General features: G+C 44.3%; 1 protein-coding gene across 1 annotated transcript in view; it reads right to left on the reverse strand.

Moving 5' to 3' along the window:
• Window positions 1–23,543, reverse strand: part of DPYS (dihydropyrimidinase) — a 44,711-nt gene that overhangs the window by 18,813 nt on the left and 2,355 nt on the right. The window contains exons 2-6 of the mRNA XM_083621739.1: window positions 12,794–12,952; window positions 10,894–11,073; window positions 8,877–9,066; window positions 2,418–2,574; window positions 889–1,030 (exon numbers count right to left, since the gene is read on the reverse strand). Of these exons, the coding sequence (XP_083477865.1) occupies window positions 889–1,030; window positions 2,418–2,574; window positions 8,877–9,066; window positions 10,894–11,073; window positions 12,794–12,952 (828 nt within the window). The remainder of the gene's footprint in view (window positions 1–888; window positions 1,031–2,417; window positions 2,575–8,876; window positions 9,067–10,893; window positions 11,074–12,793; window positions 12,953–23,543) is intronic.

The raw sequence follows: 23,543 nt of genomic DNA on the forward strand, positions 1-23,543 counted from the left end.
AAAGGCGGCATATTAATGTAATAACAAATAAAGTAATCCCATTTGCTAGCCATCAATCTCCAGAGTGAATGGGATAATAAATGAATTTCAGTCATCTGTTGTTCACTTATTCAGAAAGTTCATAGCCCAAAGTTCCATACAACTATTCTGAAGTGAAAGAACAACAGCAGCAGCAACAACAACACTGGTTCCGTAAGAAACCAACTTACAGTTTATTCATAATCACCTGTACCTTGAATCTAGTTCAGAAAGGAACTGCCTAACCAATAGAGTTCACATGAGACTGGTGTGGTACAATCCAAAGAGCTAGCGCAAGAAAACAGTTTTACATTTTGGAGCTACCGTAGCCTCCAAACAACCTTCAAGGCAGCCCTTTACAGATTATGCTAGAGTAGTCAAGTCAGACAGTTCCCAGAGCATGTGTCATAGCAGTCTCTCTTTCAGTAAGTTCGTATCTTTCAAAGTATCTAATTCAAGTCCTGTGCGCTACGGAGAGTGAAAGAGGTGTCTGAGCAGGGCCGTTTTACTCATAGGTGCTAGGGGTACGGGGCCGAGAGTCTGGGGCCCGAGAGTTGAGTCTGGGGAAGAGCCCGCCCATCGGTTGGAGCGCTGTGGCGGGTTCTTCTGCTGCGGGTGGCTCTACACCGCGGGTTTGGGGGCAACCGAGCCAACGAGAAGCTGAGGCGGCCGGCTGGGTCCGCCCTCCTGTGCGCCTGGGACTGGGCAACCGGCGGGGGGTGCCAGGTGGATCTTTGTTGCACCCCAGTGCCGCATAAGACAGCCCTGTGTCTGAGGATTTAAGTACCTCCTCAGAGGCAGGTGGCTAACTTGTCACTGCTGCTTATATTGCTCCCCATTCCATCTGACAGCAAAATAAATCCTACTCACCACTCCTTTTTCCCACACAACCGACATTCTGTCCTCCACGCCATTCACCCCATTGGGGATCTTGGTAAAATCATCCTTCCCCAAAGCCTTCTGGCAGATGTCAAAGGTACAGTTATCTGTCGCTGTCACAGTTAAGTCACCACTGGAAAAAAGAAACAATTCCAAGTTAGGCAAATCTGAACATTCAGAAACAGAACTTGTTTCAAATGATGGACAAAGAGTCAATCACAAGATACTGGCTTGGTTCTCATGTTATAGCTTTCTGTGACCGTGCAAACATGCTGGTTCTCAGCAAAGAGTTTGAACTTGCTTTGCTCCTCTCTGGTCCTTTTAAGACAGCCCAGCTCCGCGTGTCATCCAAATCCAGGATCATGGTTAAGGTCTCTTCTCCTTAAGCGCAACCTATCATCATAGGACCAGCCTTGGCTATATGTAGCTAAGGATGTCCCTGTGCAGAGTAGCCACCATAGAGCAAACTGCCATCTGTATCCACACAACAGACTTCACCAGTTGGCTGCCACATGGCTACTGTTTTTATTTTGATCATTTACTTAAGCTGGTTATACCTTGCTTGGGAAGGGCTGTGGCAGAGTATCTGCTCTGCAAACAAAGCATCCCAGGTTCAGTCCCTGGGGTCTCCAGGTAGAGAGGGGAGAGCCCCTTGGATAGCTGTTGCCAGTCAGTGTAGAGCCAGATGGACCAATGGTCTGACTCAGCATAAGGCAGTCTCCACCCCCATCGTTCAGTCCGGACACTGAGATCTGGTGCCGAGGGCCTTCTGCCGGTTCCCTCATTGCGAGAAGTGAGGTTACAGGGAACCAGACAGAGGGCCTTCTCGGTAGTGACGCCCGCCCTATGGAACGCGCTCCCTTCAGATGTCAAGGAAATAAGCAGCTATCTTATTTTTAAAAGACATCTGAAGGCAGCCCTGTTTAGGGAAGTTTTTAATATTTAATGCTGTATTGTTTTTAACACTTGATTGGGAGCTGCCCAGAGTGGCTGGGGAAACTCAGCCAGATGGGTGGGGTATGAATAAATACATACATACATACATACATACATACATACATACATACACCCCTAAACCATGCTGATACTATATTTCCAAAGCAGACCACTTGGATAAAAACCTATTTTGACAATAACAACTGCAAAAATAAAAATAAAAAAATGAACAAAGCATTAGATGCACACAGCACAGTAAGTTGAAAGACCAGCAGAACACAGAAAAACAACAACAGTCCATTATAAGATGCCTTCCAGAACAGAAATGTCTTCTCTAAAATGAGAAGCAAGTTAGCTTGAAGGATCTCCTCAGAGAGAAATTTCCAAATCTGTGGTGCTACCACAGAGAGGACCCTGTCCAAGGTATCTTGTTGCACACTTATTTGCTGAATGGCATGAACACACAGATTAGGCCCAAATAAGTATGGCTGGCTTCATCTGTTTAATGGCCTTCTTGCTAAGGCATCCGGATGCTGCTAAGAAGTCATACATGAGTATTTTACATGTACATTGCATTAGCTTACTTTGCCAAAAGATTCATCAGGAAGTCTGGAGTAGCAGGATCCGGCCTCAAGGGTGGGCCCATGACATGTGCTGCAGCATGGGACCATTCCTTATGCCAGTAGTGAGTGCCATCCGTTCCAAGGCCGGCAGCTATAGGCTCCCCATAAACAACTTTCCCTGGTGGAGGGGGATAAGAAAATACATATATTGAGCAAAATACATATATTGAGCAATATTGTACAATGTACAGCTGGCTACATTATAGCAACATCTGGTTATCAGATATTTGAACACACACACACACACACACACACACACACTACCAATATGGGATTCTATAGGGCTCTGTCACACATCGATCTTGATGTCTGCACTATGAAATGGTCTATAAAAGAGTGATAACAGATTGGTCTTCTGGCCTAACAGAACTCTGATGGTGCAGGGTTCCTGATTGCAATGAGGCTTCTAAGCCTGTTCACCTGAACAGGCTTAGAATCCCCCTTTCATGCGGCAGACTAGTACAGTGTGGGATACTGGGGGATGGGTACTTGTGTACATGTTTCTCCCCACTACTTTAACCCCACATAAGACGCGGGTGGCGCTGTGGGTAAAACCTCAGTGCCTAGAACTTGCCGATCGTATGGTCGGCGGTTCGAATCCCCGCGGCGGGGTGAGCTCCCGTCTTTCGGTCCCAGCTCCTGCCCACCTAACAGTTCGAAAGCACCCCTAAGTGCAAGTAGATAAATAGGTACCGCTTTATAGCGGGAAGGTAAACGGCATTTCTGTGTGCTGCGCTGGTGCTGGCTCACCAGAGCAGCTTCGTCACGCTGGCCACGTGCCCCGGAAGTGTCTTCGGACAGCGCTGGCTCCCGGCCTCTTAAGTGAGATGAGCGCACAACCCTAGAGTCGGACACGACTGGCCCGTACGGGCAGGGGTACCTTTACCTTTACATTCAATCCAAATACATGAGCAAGGCTGGGGGAAAACCCAGCCAGATGGGCGGGGTATAAATAATAAATTTATAAATTTATAAATAATAAATTTATTATTTATTACAGAGAATCTAGAAACATGGGAGTTCTGATGACCAAAGCTGAAAAAACAGAGAAGTTAAACGCTGCATTATGTTCACATTTTATTCTAATGCTTGTAACTTTCAGAAGTTGCTTAATGGTTAAATTAGTGGAGATATGGCAAAACAGTCATCACATTAATCTGTAGGTGCGCAATGGCAAGAGTGCTGCAGCCCTTGAGAGATTGGTTTGTTTAGTTTTTGCAGGCAATAGTTATTTCCCCTGCTCCCTTGTCTCCTCCTTTCCACTTCTCTCTTGCTTAGTTTTTCTGACCTCCTGATGTTATGTAAGGAGGAGGAGATGTTTTCCTTTTCCAAGCTTGGAAACTCAGAAGCTTGCCAACTTTCAGAGCAAGAGGTTGTTGTGCCTGTGTAGCTGTGTCTCCTACGTACACGGCCCATAATAATCTTGGCAGGTAGGGTGAAGCCACCGCAACCAACAAGCTCAGAACCTCCAAACAAAAAATAACTTGCTCAAATCATGATTACATTGAAATAAGCCCTGCTGGATTCAATGGTAGATTTACTGCCTAGTAAAAGTGCTTTTAGAATTGTAGTCTAAGCCTAGCTTGATAGGCAGGGATGATTGTGAATGCACAAATCTGAAGAGTGGCAGCTGCAAAACCTGCAGAAAGTTACCCTAGATGATGGCGGTGCAATTTAAATACCAAAAAAAGATTCTAAGCAGTTTACAAAGTATAAGGAATGGTTATATAAACATTAAAACATCCATGATCCATAACTGAGAGCCAGTGTGGTATAACAGTTAAGAGTGGTGGGACTACGACCTGGGAGACCAGGGTTCAAATCTCCTACTCGGCCATGGAGCTCACTGGGTGACCTTGGGCCAGTCACCATCTCTTAGCCTTACCTACCTGTTGTGGGGGTGAAATGGGGAGAAGAAGAACCATGCAGGCCACCTTGAGCTCCTTGGAAGATGAAAGTGGCATGTAAATGTAGTAATTGAAAATGAAAGTAAGTCATAAAAGAATCCCATTAAAGCAGAACTAAAACAGGAAGCTCAGGTTGAGAGATCAACGGAATGGCTGTGTAAGAAGGTACATCTTCAGAAGCTGGTGAAATGCCAAAAAAGATGGAGCATCTTGTTTTCAGCTGGGAGTGCATTCCATAATACCAGTGCCACCAGAGAAACACCCAGTCTTCACTTTACCACAAGCAAATCATCATTAAGCCTGTGGAAAGACTAAACAGGTTCCATCTGGCACCCAACAGTCACTTTTGGCATAGAAGTGGATCAATACCCTGAGCTGCATCCCCAAGCAGCAGAAAAAAGGGCATTTGAGCCGTCTCTGTACGCAGGTGGCGCTGTGGGACACAGGTGGCGTTGTGGGTTAAACCACAGAACCTAGGGCTTGCCGATCAGAAGGTTGGCGGTTCAAATCCCTGCTACGGGGTGAGCTCCCATTGCTCGGTCCCTGCTCCTGCCAACCTAGCAGTTTGAAAGCACGTCAAAGTGCAAGTAGATAAATAGGTACCGCTCCAGTTGGAAGGTAAACGGCGTTTCCATGTGCTGCTCTGGTTTGCCAGAAGCAGCTTAGTCATACTGGCCACATGACCCGGAAGCTGTACTTGGCCAATAAAGCGAGATGAGCGCCGCAACCCCAGAGTCATCCGCGACTGGACTTAATGGTCAGGGGTCCCTTTACCTTTTACCTGTACTTTCAGGGTTTGGTATGAATGCCAATAACATACGAAAGAATATGGAAGGTACCCTACAGCCAACCCTTGATTAGGAGACAAATTAAAAGAAAGATCATAGAAACTTCATCTGTTGGCATATGTTCAGTGAAGCATGTTTGATACTGTCACACTGTAAGTGACACTGTAGGCTGGGATAGGAACCCATGGCTCTCCAGATACTGCTGGACTCAAGCTCCCACCAGTGCAGCTAGTGGTCAGGGATGATGGGAATTTTAGTCTAGAAATATATGGAGGGCCAACAGTCCCCCATCTCTGCTGTAGGAATGCTGCTTTTTAAAAGAGAGCTGTAGAGGTGGCATGAAGAGGTATTCCTGCCTATGGTCTGAGGGCAAATGAGGCAGCCATGTTGTTGAAAGAAAGCAGGTTTATTTCTGGTCAGCGTCTGGATGGGAGACCACCTAGGAACTCCATATATGCCACTTTAAGGAACGAAAGCAGGATGTAAACACACTTTTAAAAAGTCTAAATAATTATTTAATCCCACTCTGTCACCTCTGGTCAAAAATATGTTACTGGTTTCTGAAGCACTATTAATCCCCCTGAAAAACAAAGATACAATGCTACACACATTCACCTTATTATCAATTCTATAAAATGAAGGTGTCTGTTTCCAGGCTCAGAGCCCGTGGAAATGGCCATGAATTTTAAAAATGCCTAGCCCATTCCATTCTTTAGTAATCTAATATATCCCTACCTACATTATAGGGAGAGAGCCCCACTGAATTAAATGGGAGTTCCTTTTAAGAAAGTATGCTTCTGATTACACTGTTAATATATAAAAGCAATATCATTCTTGGATCATCAGAACCCTTTTACAATTTATTTATTGAACAATTTACAATAAATAAATTGTAAATTGTTCAGGGGGACCCATGTTGTCTAGTCTCTCTGCAATGATTCAGTGGGCAGAGGGGCATCAAAGTCAATTTAAGCCTTCAGTCAGTCCTTTTAATGTCTGTGCCGTATCAGAAAATACCTGTTTCGCCACTTGCATGGCTTCAGATTTTACTGTTTAGTTACCTCACACAGCCAGACGGCTTGGGACCTTTTGGAACAAAGATGCAGAAATTTCTATGTCATTATTAATTTAAAAGATCACTCCTGAGACAGAAAAGAGGATGGCAATGTTCACGCTTAATCACTGGTACATCAAGGATAATGGGGCCTGCATATCTGTAACTAACAGGCTAAACTGCAACCCCATTTAACAGATACAGCCTGGATTTGGGTTTAGTCACTGCTACCCGTCAGCTAATTATTTTTCCTTCATTCTTTTTAAATAAGAGAGGTACTATGGCTTGAGGCTGTGTGGAAGCCATGATCTCTGACTTGGTTACGTGACAACTGCTTGGCTAGTGGTGATGCTTACTGAACTCACCATGCACTCAGAGCAGATGGTAGCTTGAGAAAAACCAGGCCCAAGTTCAGACCAAGGCAGAGAAACTAATCAGATACTTCATTGTTATTTATGTTGGCAGTTGTAGCCTAAATACTAAAGAAGCAGGCCTGCCTGGTTGGACTATTTATTTATTTTATTTATATCCCATCCTTCCTCCCAAAGCAGCCCAGGGAGGGCAGTAAACACACTGATGATAAAACTATTAGAACACCTGAAAACAAAGACAGTTATCCAATTTCCAGATGTGCCCCTGGGAGGCCCCCAAAGGTTTGGGGAGGCCTGATCAATAGTATATGCACTTTAACATCTACAGAATTGTTGACGCAATTCAGACCGAGAAAACACGACACCATGCAAAGATTCTACCTTTCCCACTTCCAATGATTTTGGACTGCCCTGGGGATTTTTTTATTTTTATTTTGTGCTTTGACCTACATATTTTGGCTGATTTCACAGTTTCTTGTGCTTTTACAAAGTTGAAGAACGGAGGATGAGAAAGCGGGCTCCACAGCATTGTCAACAGTGGCATCTAGTGGACAAATCCAGTGCAACAGGGCACAGAAGAGATGTTTTCCTAACTCACGGATTTAGTGCAGTGGGCCAGCTACTTACGCCAGGGTTCGGATTTGGGGGCCCACGTGCAACGGCAGAATCATGCAAAGTCAGGAACCCTCAGAACTACACGCTGTGAGGCGCAGGGCACCCTTTTTACTGGCCTCCCAAAGTCCTCACAACTCCTTCCCACAGACCGGTAAGCGAGGCACTGCTATGCACGGCCTTCCCAAAGATGGGTAACCGAGGCGCTGGGCTTGGTAAAGGAGATGCAAGAGCTCCGGCAGCATCCCAGAGCCCTCACACTTCTAGTCCCCTAAATGTTCCCAGAAAATTAGAGCATTAAAGTATTATTATTATTATTATTATTATTATTATTATTATTATTATTAAACAATTGAAGTTGAATCCTGACAAGACAGAAGTACTGTTTTGGGGGGACAGGGGGCGGTCAGGTGTGGAGGACTCCCTGGTCCTGAATGGGGTAACTGTGCCCCGAAGGATCAGGTGCGCAGCCTGGGAGTCATTCTGAACTCACAGCTGTCCATGGCGGCGCAGGTCAATTCTGTGTCCAGGGCAGCTGTTTACCAGCTCCATCTGGTACGCAGGCTGAGACCCTACCTGCCTGCAGACTGTCTCGCCAGAATGGTGCATGCTCTAGTTATCTCTTGCGTGGACTACTGCAATGTGCTCTATGTGGGGCTACCTTTGAAGGTGACCCGGAAACTACAACTAATCCAGAATGCGACAGCTAGACTGGTGACTGGGAGCGGCTGCTGAGACCACATAACACCGGTCTTGAAAGACCTACATTGGCTCCCGGTACATTTCCGAGCACAATTCAAAGTGTTGGTGCTGACCTTTAAAGCCCTAAACGGCCTTGGCCCAGTATACTTGAAGGAGTGTCTCCACCCCCATTGTTCTGCCCGGACACTGAGGTCCAGTGCCGAGGGCCTTCTGGTGGTTCCCTCACTGCAAGAAGCCAAGTTACAGGGGAACCAGGCAGAGGGCCTTCTTGGTAGTGGCACCCGCCCTGTGGAACGCCCTCCCACCAGATGTCAAAGAGAACAACAACTACCAGACTTTTAGAAGACATCTGAAGGCAGCCCTGTTTAAGGAAGCTTTTAATGTTGGATGCATTACTGTATTTTAATATTTTGTTGGAAGCCGCCCAGAGTGGCTGGGGAAGCCCAGCCAGATGGGCGGGGTATAAAGAATAAATTATTTTATTATTATTAAAGTATGGTGCCTCCTTCCCAGAGCTGGGAAGCTTCTGCCAGGCTTAGGGAGGGAGGCGTGATCCTCGTGCACATGGCATCATGATGCCGTCCCCCATTGCCCTTGCAAGCTGGTGCCTCTGGCCCCAACGAAAAATGTCACCACACACCACTGAACGTGAGGGCTCCAGAATGCTGTCAAAGATGAAAATGCCTTTAAGATCAGAGTGCTGCTGTCTTTGGAGTGTGTGAAGGCACTGTTTATCCAAATATGTTTAAGAACACGAGAAGAGCCCTGCTAAATCAGGCCAATGACCCATCTAGTCCAGCATCCTGGAAGGGTTAATTCCTAGTGTGTAAGGCAGAGTAATTCCTGTGCCAGCCAGATTTCCCCCCTGGAGTTTTAACTATTTCTGCCTGACACCCAGGGATTGAATGTCAAACCTGGAGATCTTAGTAGCACCGGTTCTGCAGCACCTCTGCACAATCTTTAAACACGCTGGGTCAGAAACGTACCTTGCCTCCGTGCATCTGCGATCACCGTGGCTGCAGACTTGCTCATCACATGAACTACGTAGAGAGGGCAGTTCACCGAGTTTGCTATGGTGATTGCTCTCAGCGTGGCTTCAGCTTCCACTTCTTCCGGGCGACACAGTTGGTGCCCTTCTGGACCAGTTATTCCCAGGGATAACATCTTCTTTGCACCCTGCAGGCCAACCACAGCGACACAGAAGTTAATGTTGCTACCAGTGGAAAAATTAATGACTTCTCTGCAACTCTGGTCCAGCTACCCGAGTAATTTAGAAACCCCAATAAGTACAAGATTTGAAAATCATTTGTACTGTGATGGTTAGCAACTTAGTTAGCTATGATTTGTAGTTTATCAGAACAAATGCCTATGTGCTTGATTTTTCTGGATGTTTCGTTTTTTAAAAACACAGAAGGCTTTGGAAATATATGTTGTGTTTATATCTTGTTATAAACCACACATATTTGCTTCTGTTCAGAGATGTCTTTGGGCTGGATCCAGATTCACAGCTCATTCCTAACCATGCTTATTCAGAAGGAAGTCTTACTGAATTCCATTTAGCTTACACTAAGGCAAGTGGAGTTAGAATTGCAGCCTTAGTGATGCTTAGAGTAGACCCACTGAAATAATGTCACTTTGGTCCCAGTGATTATATTGTAAGTAAGTAAGTAAATTTTTGTTTATACCCCGCCCTCCCCAGCCAAGACCGGGCTCAGGGCGGCTAACATCAAATGTCAAATACATTAAAACACAATCAAACAATTGATTAAAATACAGCTTAAAAATTAGAATCAGGCTAAAATTAAATGACTGCTCATGAAATTACAACCATAGGGGTCGGGAACCTCAAGTATTCATCAGGGTCAGCTATCCATGTTGGTCCCACATGAGCCAATAAAAGGGCCAAAGAGGTAACTTACAGGGTCACATAGACTGGACCGAAGGCCAGGCAGAACAGCTCTGTCTATTGGGTCTACTTTAAGCATCCATAAGGCCCTATCTGCACAATACATTTAAAGCAGTATCACATCACTTTAAAGAGTCAACTCTGGGAACTGCAGCATATTAAGTCTAGTGACTGTTGATAAAGGTAAAGGGACCCCTGACCGTTAGGTCCAGTCATGGCCGACTCTGGGGTTGCTGCGCTCATCTCGCTTTACTGGCCAAGGGATCTAGCATACAGCTTCTGGGTCATGTGGCCAGCATGACTAAGCCGCTTCTGGCGAACCAGAGCAGTGCACAGAAACGCCGTTTACCTTCCCGCCGGAGCGGTACCTATTTATCTACTTGCACTTTGACGTGCTTTTCAAACTGCTAGGTTGCAGGAGCAGGGACCAAGCAATGTAAGCTCACCCCGTCGGGATTCAAACCGCTGACCTTCTGATCTGTGGTTTAACCCACAGCACCACCAGCGTCCCAGTGACTGTTGATAGCAGACTCCTATTCCCCTCTCAGAAATGCAATTATCATAGTGATTTGACCATCAATCCTCCTTCCTAGGAAACTCTGAAATCGGTACATTTGAGAGGAACAGGTGTTTCCAAACAGCACCCTGAAAATGACAGTTCTCAGATTTTGGAGGGGAAGCCAAGAGACCCTTTGTGCTAGCCCTGCCTTCAACATCACAATCTCCCACTAGCTCCATCTCTTCTGACTGCATATTTGGTGAAAGTCTGAAAGGGGGTCTGTGAACATTTGGCTGTGCATACATAGGCTCCTCTGGATGACAGAGTTCCAATTACACAGGGCTCCCAGTCATACGAGAAGACAATGCACTTTCAGCTGAAGACATGTAGGCTGCCCCTCCAGATATTAATTGAATGTGGGAAGGTCAGGAGGGGCAGAGATGGTAGGGCCCAACATGCCCAGTTCCCCTCTGCCCTCTGTCTGTTAGCAAAAGATGTGTAATTTACAAATCGTTACAATCTTAAATACACAGGTATTGCTGCAATCTGTTGCAGGGTGGATGAATGTTCCTGTGTCACCTTGGAGATAGATAATTACCTCTGCAATCAGATCCCCATTTTCTGCATGGACTTGAGCAATCGCACCGATTTGTTTGCATTGAGAAAAGGCAGAGTGTAACTCTAGATCTCCAACCATATAGACACCTTTATATGCCATAAACATCTTAAAGGAGTTTACACCCTTTTCCTGGGCTAGGGTTTTCATCTCTTCTTTAACCTGAAAACACAACAAAAAATTGTTAAATGTTCAAACCTCACAATATCCTCTTGAATTTATTTGGCATCAAATCTTACCATCTGATTGGCTAAATTATTTGAGTATATTGTTTGACAGAGATATTTTTACTTGACTGGAAGAACACCAAAATTTCCCAGGATATTCTTCAGGAGACAGTAAGATTTCTCTCTAAAATGTTGTACCCAATAATTATTCAATACTTTAATGACATGAATTAATTCCTGTAGGGACTATGACACTTTTTTGGTTATGTATTTTTGGAATTCTTGTTTATTATGGAAAAAAAAAGAGCTATTACAGTATCGTTCAATTATTATTTTTTATAATTAAATAACTTTTAAATAAGCTTTTTAAAAAAAATTCCCAGGACTAAATCCTCTGGCTACTTTAGCACACCCATCTTGGAAGGCTTCACCCCTGGGCTCCTGAACGTGGTGAAAATTTAGTTTATTACATGTATATATCATTTCACACATCCAAAAGTGTCTTGAAGCAATTTAAAGTTATGAAATACAAAATACATAAAACACTTCAATAAAAGAATACAGATACAAAATACTAAGGGTTGTAGCTAAAGAAGTTGTCCCATTCATATAAGGTTGTGAAACTATTTATGTATGCTACTACTGCGGCCTGTGTTTTGTTAGCCCCAAAATGGAAAACGAGCGAGGTCCCAGCCATAGAAGAATGGCAACTTAAACTGATGGAATACACGCAGCTTGCAGATTTAACATATAGAATAAGAGAACAAGAAGAATATATGTTTAAAAAAGCCTGGAAAATGTTTACTGAATATATAGGTTAAAATTGTGTTCATTTAAAAATGCTGGTAGCATTAAGATAAGTTCAACAGTGAAAACAAGTTTTGATGGATGTAACAATGGATTACTGAATGGTTTAGTTCATGTAAAATATGCAGGGATGCACGGTATGCAAAATGAAAGAGAAGAAGGGAAGTCATTGATTTAAGGTTGTTTAAATGAATACAGTGGTACTTAGGGTTAAGAACTTAATTCATTCTGGAGGTCCATTCTTAACCTGAAACTGTTCTTAACCCGAGGTACCACTTTAGCTAATGGGGCCTTCTGTTGCCGCGCAATTTCTGTTCTCATCCTGAGGTAAAGTTCTTAACCTGAGGTACTATTTCTGGATTAGCGGAGTCTGTAACCTGAAGCGTCTGTAACCCAAGGTACCACTGTATTTTGAAAATGTAAATCAGAAAATGTAATAAAAATTTATAGAGAGAGAGAGAAACAAACAAACATAACTTTCTCTCCCTCTTCTCTCCTCACCAATCCTCACGTAAACCCCCATGTCAAATCTGTTCCAGCAAGCAGGCAGAAACCCTAAAAGAAATCTGTGGAGTGTGCAGGAGGGAGAAGAAGAAGGGGAAGGACCACTGAGCAAGCTGAGGTCCATGGGTGCATGAAGAAACTCCATCTCATACAACCCATCATGTTTTCGTCCAAAGAAAAATAAGTCGAAAACAGCACAAAATATGTACCTCCCCCACACAGAATGAACACAAGTAGCTGCCCAGCAAGAAGAAGGAAGGCAAATTTGAATGTGCCACAACTGGGCCCTTGGTCACTTGGCAAGAACACCACACACACCGTTTTCCATGCAACTCATGGCATCTGTCCTTGGCGCATGTTGGACACACTTGAAGGAACAACCATGTTACTGGCCTTCTGCTTACCTTGTCGCTCCACCACGTGACGGCCACATGAAGTGCATAATCGCAGCAGACTTTGGGATCTGCCCAGCTTCTCCATCTCTCATAGGCTTCAATGAGAGAACAGCCTTTCTGAGGTATCGCAAAGTCAATGATCATTGTCGTGCCTCCTGCTACAGCAGCCTAAAAGAAAAAAGAAAAAGAGGTTGGCGATGAAGGAAGTGTCGCAAGGTTCTGCTTTCTCCCAATTACTCTTTCAGTCCCTTGCAAAATATGAAAGGCTTAAAATTCATGCGCTGTTGAAGTATTTATTTCAAAACTACAATTCCCATTATGCTCTGTCTCACAATTTTTTACTATTGTAAAGAAAGTGAAGTGTCATGACCATCCTCACTTGTTTGTGTCTCTGTGTGAGTGTGTGTAGGAGAGAATCAATTTTCTCATTTTTACTGTAGCTAGTCAAGCCCAGGCTCAGTGATCATTGGGAAGCTTGGAGGTCGACTAAGTAATTATATGGGTTATGCAATTATATGGGTGAAAGCAAATTTTTGTTGTGCTGATGGTAAGCACTGGAAGGGGAGGCTAAAGGGAGGCATACTGGTGTATGGCTCTGGATATCATGGATTCTGGGAGGGGAGTTTGGGGAAATGCCATCTTGCAGAATGGGGGGGGGGGATACAAAAGCTGGGTATTAACTACAGGAGTGCATATGTTAAATACTTTGAATAATTGGAATACATATAATTGACAGATAGAGAGGCAGAAGTACCTCTATTTTATTTTATTTATTCTATTTTCTCTGTTAGAAGTCCTTTATCTTGGATTGAGGAAGACATACACAGGAAGGGAGAAAGGTGGTCCCTGCAGGAAAGGCAGCAGAGAAAGGTCCTCTCCTTTTTTCTCATTCCTTGGGTTTCCCTTCTTACTTTTTGTTATTTAGACCAGTTTGATTTTTATTGTGTTTTATGTCAAAAACTTCCAATAAAGAAGCACTTATTTAAAAAGGTCATGTACTAATTCGGCCGTGCAGCTAGTTCTGCGAGTGCTGGCTGTGGTTTCCAGGCGACTGCTTCTTCTCAACAAACACAGCTGCAAATGAATGGGTCTTAGAGTGCAAATATGTGGCTTTAGTTGCAGCAAACAGGAACCTAACCTGAAGTGCACTTCACCGGAGAAATGTCGGCGACATAATGCATTGGAAACAGGAGCATGCATGTGTTGCATGTGGGGTTGTGTGTGTGTACAGGCCAGAGGTTTTGTGCTGCACCAAAGATACTGATGGAAAAGTCTGCAGCATTGCTGAGCCTCACCAAGCAGATGGTATGCAGAATGGGGGGGAAAGGGAGCCAGAAGCACCTTAGGCACTCAATTAAGCAGGGGCCGTTTTCCTAGTGCCGGCTGAGCTGGAAAAATAAATCTGTATCAGCAGAACAATACTGGAGGTGGAAGTGATGACTTTGAAATATGGCACCTGCAATACAGAGCAGTGTTGCATTAGAAATTAACACCCCTTGGGATGCTTGCTGAGGAACCCATTTGAAGGGGCATGAAATATATTTCTCCAGAGGCAGGGCAATCACGTAAACAAAGGAGTGGAGATGGCGTAACCTGCAGGCGACCCCAAAATTACCGAGGGCAGCTGGTGAAGAGTGAAGAGCATGATAATCGGGGGGGGGGGGGGAGAACTGAAAGCGTTTTAAGGGACTAAGATCAAGTAAGGGAACTGCAATGGCAGATGAAACTCAGGCTTAATGAATGCAGAATAATGCACACCAGTGACATGGACTGTTGATTTCTTAATGGAATGGCCTGAATCGCCTAGGGCAGTGTTTCTCAAGCTAAGAGCCAGGACTTACCAGTAATCTTTGAGCCATGCTCAAGTGGACCTCAGCTCCACCTCCTGCGCCCAGCACCTCCTCGCTTGCCTGCCCTGCCCTCTGGTTGTGCCATGACCTTTTGTTGTGGCACGACCAAGGACCAGCGACTGGCAGGGTCAGGAGAACAGAGAGCCTCGTGGGGAGAGGAGGGAAGGAAGGCCTCCCTCTTCTGAGGGAAAAAGGCCGCAGGAGGGGCTGAGGGAAATTTTCTGTGGCATAAAAGTTCAATATTGTTATTAATCACACATGAACTGGAAGTAGGGAGGAAATGGGGTAAGAGAGGAAATCGTTACAAGAGGAAGAAGTAAATACAGTGGTACCTCTGATTACGTACTTAATTCGTTCGGGAGGTCCGTTCTTAACCTGAAACTGTTCTTAACCTGAAGCACTACTTTAGCTAATGGGGCCTCCTGCTGCCGCCGTGCCGCCAGAGCACGATTTCTGTTCTTATCCTGAAGCAAAGTTCTTAACCTGAAACACTATTTTTGGGTTAGCGGAGTCTGTAACCTGAAGCGTATGTAACCTGAAGCGTATGTAACCCGAGGTACCACTGTATGTGAAAGGACCAAGGAGGAGGCATGAATGACCCTGAGTTAAGGTAGAAGTTGGGTGTGGAAAGAATGAGAGAAGAAATGACAGGAGATGGGGAAAACATCCTTTGAGGCATGTAGGGACGGATATGGGAAAAGGCAAAAGGAAAAGCTGTCTCCACTTAAGAGCCTCTGAATCAACAAATTGAGTGGGAAGGCTGTCACAAGACCTCCAGAGCAAATGCCTGAACTTCGCATGAGGAAAGCTGAGCTATGGAACTCCCTGCCACCAGGAAAATGCCATGGCAAACCATTCAGCAATTTCTAGAGATGGATTAGGTATCAGTAGAAAGTGATGTCAGGAACTGCCACCGGTTCTGCCAATTTCTGCCTCCACCTGTCACCATTTTGTGACTGGTGGGCCTCTGTAATACTTAGTTGTCTTAACTGAACCTGGGGGTAGAAATGGGCTGGAGGAAGCTGCCCTAGGGAGAAGGGGGTTGGGGGGACCATTCAAAGCCACTGCCCAAAGTCAACGGCACACATACCCACAGCCTTTCTATCAGAATTGACAGGTGGAAGGGCTCCAATTTTGGGCTTGGATGACAGGGCCAAACAAAAGTTCTAGACCCATCCATTGGTTGTGCGTGGGTGTGTATCCAGTTTAGGGTGGGAGAGTAAGGAAAGGTTGAGGAATAAAGTTTGCTCTGCTAATCCTGGAAAACCAAGCAAGGACCCCCTACCCCCCCCCCCCCGGTTACAGCTTTTAGCCAAAATTCTCTGTGTTTCAAAGTAATATTCTTAAATGAGCATAGCGCCAAAGCTCCTGGATGTTTAGTCAGCAAAGGTTTGTGGGCCTCGTTTATCAGTCTTGATGCACCTTTTCATGCTGATTTCCTTTTGCTTTTCAGTACGATTTTATTTACCAAAATCCAGCCCTCTGATGTCATACAATCAAATAAAAAAGAGGCATGTAAGCATTTTAAAGGAAATATGCTAGGGAATATCCATCCTTTCTCTGCCCTTGAACCCCATCATGCCTCGTTAGAGATATATATTTATATCTGCAGACAGAGATATGCCATACTTTTTAATTATTAGAGTAAAAGCAAACATTAAATTCACTTTTGCAATAGGCGTGATATGAAACTGAGCCCTCTGATCCTTTCTAGTTATTTACTCTGCTTTTAAATAATTAATCTGGGGGATGTTTATATGTTAAGAAATTACATGTCAACACTCAATGGGGAAAAGGCCAAAGACTGCAAATCTGCCAGTTCTGCCACTTTGAGCAATAAATCACTTATTTTAAAGTCTACTAAATGGATTCACCAGCTTCCAGGGATCCTTCCATTTCTGGTACAAGATTTATTTCTTCGCTGAATTATTGTAAATAATATTACTGACCCTTAAAATAAACTTTTTAATGAACGGTACTTACCAGAGCAAAACATGGAACACTAAAGTACTGTATTTTTTGCTCTATAAGACTCAGTTTTTCCCTCCTAAAAAGTAAGAGGAAATGTGTGTGCATCTTATGGAGTGAATGCAGGCTGTGCAGCTATCCCAGAAGCCAGAACAGCAAGAGGGATTGCTGCTTTCACTGCGCAGCAATCCCCCTTGTTGTTCTGGCTTCTGAGATTCAGAATATTTTTTTTTCTTGTTTTCCTCCTCCAAAAACTAGGTACGTCTTGTGTTACTCTGCAAACTGATTAAAATAAGCCTTGTTAATTGCAACAACCTCTTTCCTAAACTTTGGAACTTTACATTTTTCTTATTTTTTACTATGTATTTTGTGTTCTGATTTCGTATTTTTATGTTGCGAACTGCCCTGTGATCTTTGGATGACTGGCGGTATACAAATTCAAAAATAATAGCAACAATAGCTTTTATAGACAGATATTTTTGCAAGATGTTTGCTCCTTGACCAATGAGCTAAGTGTGTGTGGCTTCTCAGATATCGGCTGCAAATCAATTAATTTACAAGTATGCACAGCAGGACAATAAAAACACACATCTACTACATGTTTATTTTATGTAAACATTTTTATTATTGCTTTTAGTTTAGACTTAAGAATGACACGTGAGAAAATTCTGGCACTTTCCCCATTATTTGAGCAGCAGAAAGTTCCAGGGACAACCTTTAACAGGGTCAGTTCCCTTGTACTGTAGTTTGTTAAGGGTTGCTGGGAATTTTAACTACACTGTGCAAAAATCTTTGAGGGGAAAACTGTGCTCCCAAAGTGCTTCGAAGGTACAGTGCGTACACCAGCTCATATTGGGAACAGTGGGCTTTTCCTGATCTAAGATGTGCCTGGACTTTGACGTGCTTTCGAACTGCTAGGTTGGCAGGAGCAGGGACCGAGCAACGGGAGCTCACCCTGTTGTGGGGATTCGAACCGCCAACCTTCTGATCGGCAAGCCCTAGGCTCTGTGGTTCAGACCACAGCGCCACCAGTGTCCCATATTTGTTTGCATAAACCACACCAAAAAAAAATTCAGCAAAGAACATCAAAAAAAGAAAGGAAACCTTCAACTTTTGAATAGCTGGGAAGTAGCAGAAGCCCTCACCCATGGCCTCTACAAGGGCTTAATTTGCCTCACAGTTCGCCATGAAATCTATAGGCAGCGCAGCTACACAAATATACTATTTACATAAGCACACATCAGTGGACAGTATATTTGCTCCTTTGTGTAACTTATGTCAAACTTTCGCTGACCCTGGAATATCTTTGCCAGCTGGCAGATGTTTTACTAACTTTGCTAACAGTGGGGTTCCTTGCTGTTTATTTTAACGTCAAACCTTATTTGATTTTTGATGAACTGTTGACTTTAAAGGTTAGTGGCTCTACCTTATCCAAATGTCACAGACTGATTTCTCAATGCCCAATATATTAGGCCTACTCAAGCCTACATGCATCTGTGTGAGAAGGGGTGTCTCAGCTCCCCATGACCAATGGTAAGGAATACTGAAGGGACCTGTACACAGAAGCACCTGCATGCAGGTGGGAAGACCTGCATTGCCATATACAAAACCTGCCACCTCCCGTTCCCCTCCTCTCCCCCAAATTTAGATGCTTTCTCATGGATATTGCTCACTTCTTGGCTGAGATCATGGAAGCAGGATCAGGAAAGCCCAGAGCTGCTCCATTCTTTCTATAGCTTCAGTGACTTGAAAGAGATGCAAAAAGCAATCTAATCCAAGCCCCTGCTTCAAAATAAAATCATATAGGGACTCATCCATACTTTTGCTTGCCCCACCGCTCCCCACACACTCCGAGGAAACCCAGTCTTTAACTGTGGAATCAGAGCAAACGTCAACTGAGTTTTTTCCAGATTGATGTCTGCTATAATTTAGTGCTAAGGAACGGGTTTTCTGAAGGGAAAGCAGTGGGGAAAAGGCAAAACTGCTCAGGCAGCGGAAAACACGCAGACCTGCGCTTCCCAGGAACAGGACAAGCAAAGTGGGGGAAAGCCCTAGATCTCTGCTGTTGGCCTGTGCAATCCAAGCCAGAGTGTGTCACATGCGTAAGGCAGGTACACTGCTTAAGGTTAAGACTTGCTGATGGAATTGCATGGCATCCTTTTTCCTTGCTAAACTTCTGCTGCAGTTACATTCCTGCTGGGACCTGCAGGTATAGTTCAAGACATGGGGCTGCTTGCTTTGCTCCCATAGAAAACTCCCTTGCTCCAAGTGACAGCTTGCTCTGCTTGGGCCATTGGGCCAGCTCCTTTGCATACACAGACTCACTATCAGAAGGCATGGCGATGGCCACTCATTGCACACTTTTAAAACAAGAGTTGACCTGTCAATAGCTATTAGCTGTAGTGGCTAAACAAAACCTCCATGGGAAGAAGCAGTAAATAATTGAATACTGTTTGCTAGGGAATAAGAAAGCCTATTGCCTTCAGGCTGTTTGTGGGCTTTTCTGGAGAAATTTGATTGGTCACTGCAAAAAAAAAACAACAACAAAACAAAACCTGAACTAGGTGAACCTTTAGTCTGATGCAGCAGGTCTTTTGGTTCTGTGATTATATCACACAGTTTAAGACGTCTATGTATGTTTGGAGCCATGCTCTTGAATACAAGCTCCCCTTATACTAATTTCCTTTTAAAAATGTGCGAATTATTTTCCATATTTACAGCAATGACATCAATAAAGGAATGCTTAGCTTGTTTAATTGAAAGGCTTACATTATGCAGCAATGAATCTTTCAGCATGTGTGCTTGTGTGTTAAAGAGGAAGAGAGATTCAAAGTAAATTTATTGATCTACGTTTCTTTGGAAAACTTTGGGTCAACTCACCATCCCAGTCAATCTGTTTAAAAGAGCAAAGTCAGCAATCCTACCCTATGTGTCAAGGCTGGCATACCAACCAATTATAAGATATTTTTTGGAGTGCTTTGGTGACCCTTGAACTCCCTCAGAAAGTTATTCAAAGCATTCTGACACCGTTTCTTGCAACAGAATAAAAATTAATAACCACGCTCTCCTGTGCAGAAAATCAATCGGAAGTTAAGTGCGTACCAAAATACAAGACAAAGAACAGAAAACAGCAAATTCAAAAACCCACTTGGCTTCATCCGGGGTGGGGGACGGGAAAGCAAAGCTGTGCTTTCAAGGAGAGGAAAACTGAAGAGGGAGTGCGCCACACAACAGGGGTCGCCAATGTGGTGCCCACTGCCACAGCGACACCTCACTGACAAGCAAAGGAAGATTTGAGAACTTGTTCCTTCCCTATTGGTCTTTTGAGGGCAGGCCCTGGGTTTGAGGGGGCCCCAGGCAAACACTCTTTGCTTGGGGTGCCTCCTCTTTTGGTGGGCTCTGGCAGCCTCACCTGGCAACAATGGTTTGTAGAAGGGTCATTGGTCAAACATCTGCTTTGCATGCAGAAGGTTCCAGGTTCAATCCCCGGCATCTCCAGGTAGAACTGACAAAAGATTCCTAGCCTGAAACCCTGGAGGGCTGCTGCCAATCAGTGAGCAAGATGTTCCAGTAGGTTTGCATAAGGGAGCTGCCTATGTTCCTACTGGGGCTGATAGCAGCTGCACTGGCTGGATGAGATCTGCCATTTTAATTTCTAAGCACAGCCATGCTGTATCAAGGGCACTGGTGAACAAAAGTGGATTGTGTGGACAAACAGCCACCTTCTGCTACTCAGTGGTCTGGAAATCTCACAGCCTTCTGTTTCAGTGCATGATAACCACTGCTCTTGTTTAAACAACTATATGGACTGCCTAATATTATTATGTATGTTTAAATTAGGATAAATCATAAGTGTTGATTCTCATTCAACAGCAGGAATATGGGGATTGAACCTGCAACCTTGGCATCATCAGCACCATGCTCTAACCAACTGAGCTATTTGCCAACATCAACTGTGAGGCTTTCATTTTCTCCAATTGAAATTTCCTTTTCCTTTTTGGGCACTGGTGGGAATGAAAATGGAAGCGGTGCTGCTGGTGCTGCTGCTGAGATCTGCTGCTCAAGACTGCAGCCTCCTACACAGCCAAGCAAGGCAAAGCTACATGCAACTGAATCAGAATGTACTAAGAGCCGGCAGCAAGAATATTTATAGCAAAGCACTGGAAGACTCAAGATCTACCCACTCTGGAAGAATGGCAGATGAAGTTGATTGACTGTATGGGACTGGCAGAAATGACCGGCAGAATCCGCGACCAGGGAGAAAAGTCAGCAGAAGAAGATTGGAAGAAATTCAAGGATTATCTACAGAAATATTATAAAATTAACGAACTTTGAAAAGATGTTGGTTTGAACTTTGGTGGTCTCTAGCTGTTATGATAAAGATAATGGGGATTATAATTGTTTATGTTATTAAATTTAAAAAAGTTGAGTGGAAAATAAGGTGTTATTCTAAAAGGAATGTTAAGAGATTAGGATTTGCTGAATTAACAAATTGAACTAGAGAACAAGAAGGGGAGGTATGAGGAAGTCAAAGAAACATGTGATTGAAAAATTGTTATTGAAACTGAATTGTTTTTAATATTTTTCTTTTTCTTTTTCTTTTTGTGTTTATATAAAATTGGAAAATCTAATAAATATTCATAAAAAAAAAAATGTACTAAGAGCCTGCTGGGTCAGGCCAGTGGCTCATCTGTTCTCACAGTGGCCAAGCAGAAGCAGGATCCAAGCACAAGAGCACTCTCCCCTCCTGTGGTTTCCAGCATAGCTTTATCCTCCCTGAACTTGTCTGAACCTCTTTTAAAGGTTACCACTGCCTCCTGTGGCAGTGAGTTCCATAGGTTAACTATGCTCTGTGTGAAGAAATACTTTCTTTTATCTGTCCAGAACCCTCCAGCATTCCGCTTCATTGGATGCCCACAAATTCTAGCGTTATGAAACAAGGAAAAATGCATCCGGGTCAAATGTCATATGGACTTTGGTCCTCAGCAATTAAATTACACAATCTCTGGTTGAATATATAGCCACAGGACAGACACGGACTGGCCCCCAGGCACAGACTGGCCCCCAAACTGCAGGCCTCTTAAATGGCTTTTGAAAGCAGCTGCTTTGGTGATACAGAGAGTGTGTGTCATTCAAAACAAAACAAAAAAAAAGTGGGGAGAGAACTGCAGTTTTTAAAAAGTGCTTTCCAACATGCTTCTCTGGATTAGGCTAGACAGCTTGCTTTCTTATTTGATGACAGCATCTTGATGCCCTTAACAGCTGCCTGAGAAACAGAAGCTGAACAGGTGCAGCTCTTTGCATTACTGTTATCACTACTCCTGGAAAGGCTGCAGCTGTTCAATTTCTGTCCATCACTCAGGAATTAGAAGCGTGGAGTCCCTATTGGGGACGGACGGACACACACACACACACACACACACACACACAACACTACTATGAAATGAGGCTTTTCAGTTCTAGATCACCTCTTTAAATATAGTTCAAGGTTCATGTTGAGCCAAAACTGACTGTGCAAGGATGCCGGAGAAAGTTTCTAAGCACCTGTAGTGCAGTATGCAGACAATTTCAGATTTGAAGCATGGAAAGCTTGGAAGAAATGAGCAAAGAACAGTTTTTCTCTCTGTCTTGTAACACTAGAACTCAGAGTCATCCAGTGAAGCTGAGTGTTGGAAGGTTTAGGACAATAAAAGGAAGAAGTTCTTCACGCAGCACGTAGTTAAACTGTGGGACTCGCAGTGACTGTCACCAACTTGGAAGGCTTTAAAACAAATTTGGGGACAACAAGGCTGTCAACAGCTACTAGCCATGATGCTAGGCTTGGCATCTGCATTGGGAGGCAGTAACGCTTCCGAATACTGGTTGCCGAAAACCACAGGAGATGAAAGCACTCTTGTGCTGGGGTCCTCCTTGAGGGTTTCCCACAGGTATCTGGTCTGCCACAAGTATTGGAGGAGAGGTGGCCATTGTCCTCATCTAGCAGAACTGTTCTCATGTTCTGATATACAGTAGTACCTTGGGACGCGGGTGGTGCTGTGGGTAAAACCTCAGCGCCTAGGACTTGCCGATCGTATGGTCGGCGGTTCGAATCCCCACGGCGGGGTGAGCTCCCGTCGTTCGGTCCCAGCTCCTGCCCACCTAGCAGTTCGAAAGCACTCTTAAGTGCAAGTAGATAAATAGGTACCACTTTATAGCGGGAAGGTAAACAGCGTTTCCGTGTGCTGCGCTGGTGCTGGCTCGCCAGAGCAGCTTTGTCACGCTGGCCACGTGACCCGGAAGTGTCTCCCGACAGCGCTGGCCCCCGGCCTCTTAAGCGAGATGGGCGCGCAACCCCAGAGTCGGTCACGACTGGCCCGTACGGGCAGGGGTACCTTTACCTTTACCTTTAGTACCTTGGGTTACATACGCTTCAGGTTACAGACTCCGCTAACCCAGAAATAGTACCTCGGGTTAAGAACTTTGCTTCAGGATGAGAACAGAAATCATGCTCTGGCGGTGCGGTGGCAGTGGGAGGCCCCATTAGCTAAAGTGGTGCTTCAGGTTAAGAACAGTTTCAGGTTAAGAATGGACCTCCGGAACAAATTAAGTACTTAACCCGAGGTACCACTGTACTCACATTGGTTAGGGGAGGGATTGTCAGAAAAGTACAAATAGTGATAAAAGTATCTGATTAACTCAGTTGGGGGAGAAATCTAACAAGATTTTTAGTATGGTAATACTTGTTTAGGACCAATTGAATCTTTGGATGAAAGACCTCGGAAGTCGAACAGAATCCGTTCCGGAAGTCCGTTCGACTTCCAAAATGTGGCTTCTGATTGGCTGCAGGAAACTCTGTCGGACATTTGGCTTCCAAAAGAACGTTCGAAAACGGAAACACTGACTTCCGGTTTTCGATAGTTTGGGAGCCAAAACATACGAGTTCTGGGGTGTATAAAAATTTA

Source organism: Podarcis filfolensis (assembly GCF_964270895.1).
Source record: "Podarcis filfolensis genome assembly, chromosome: 7".
NCBI lineage: Eukaryota > Metazoa > Chordata > Lepidosauria > Squamata > Lacertidae > Podarcis > Podarcis filfolensis.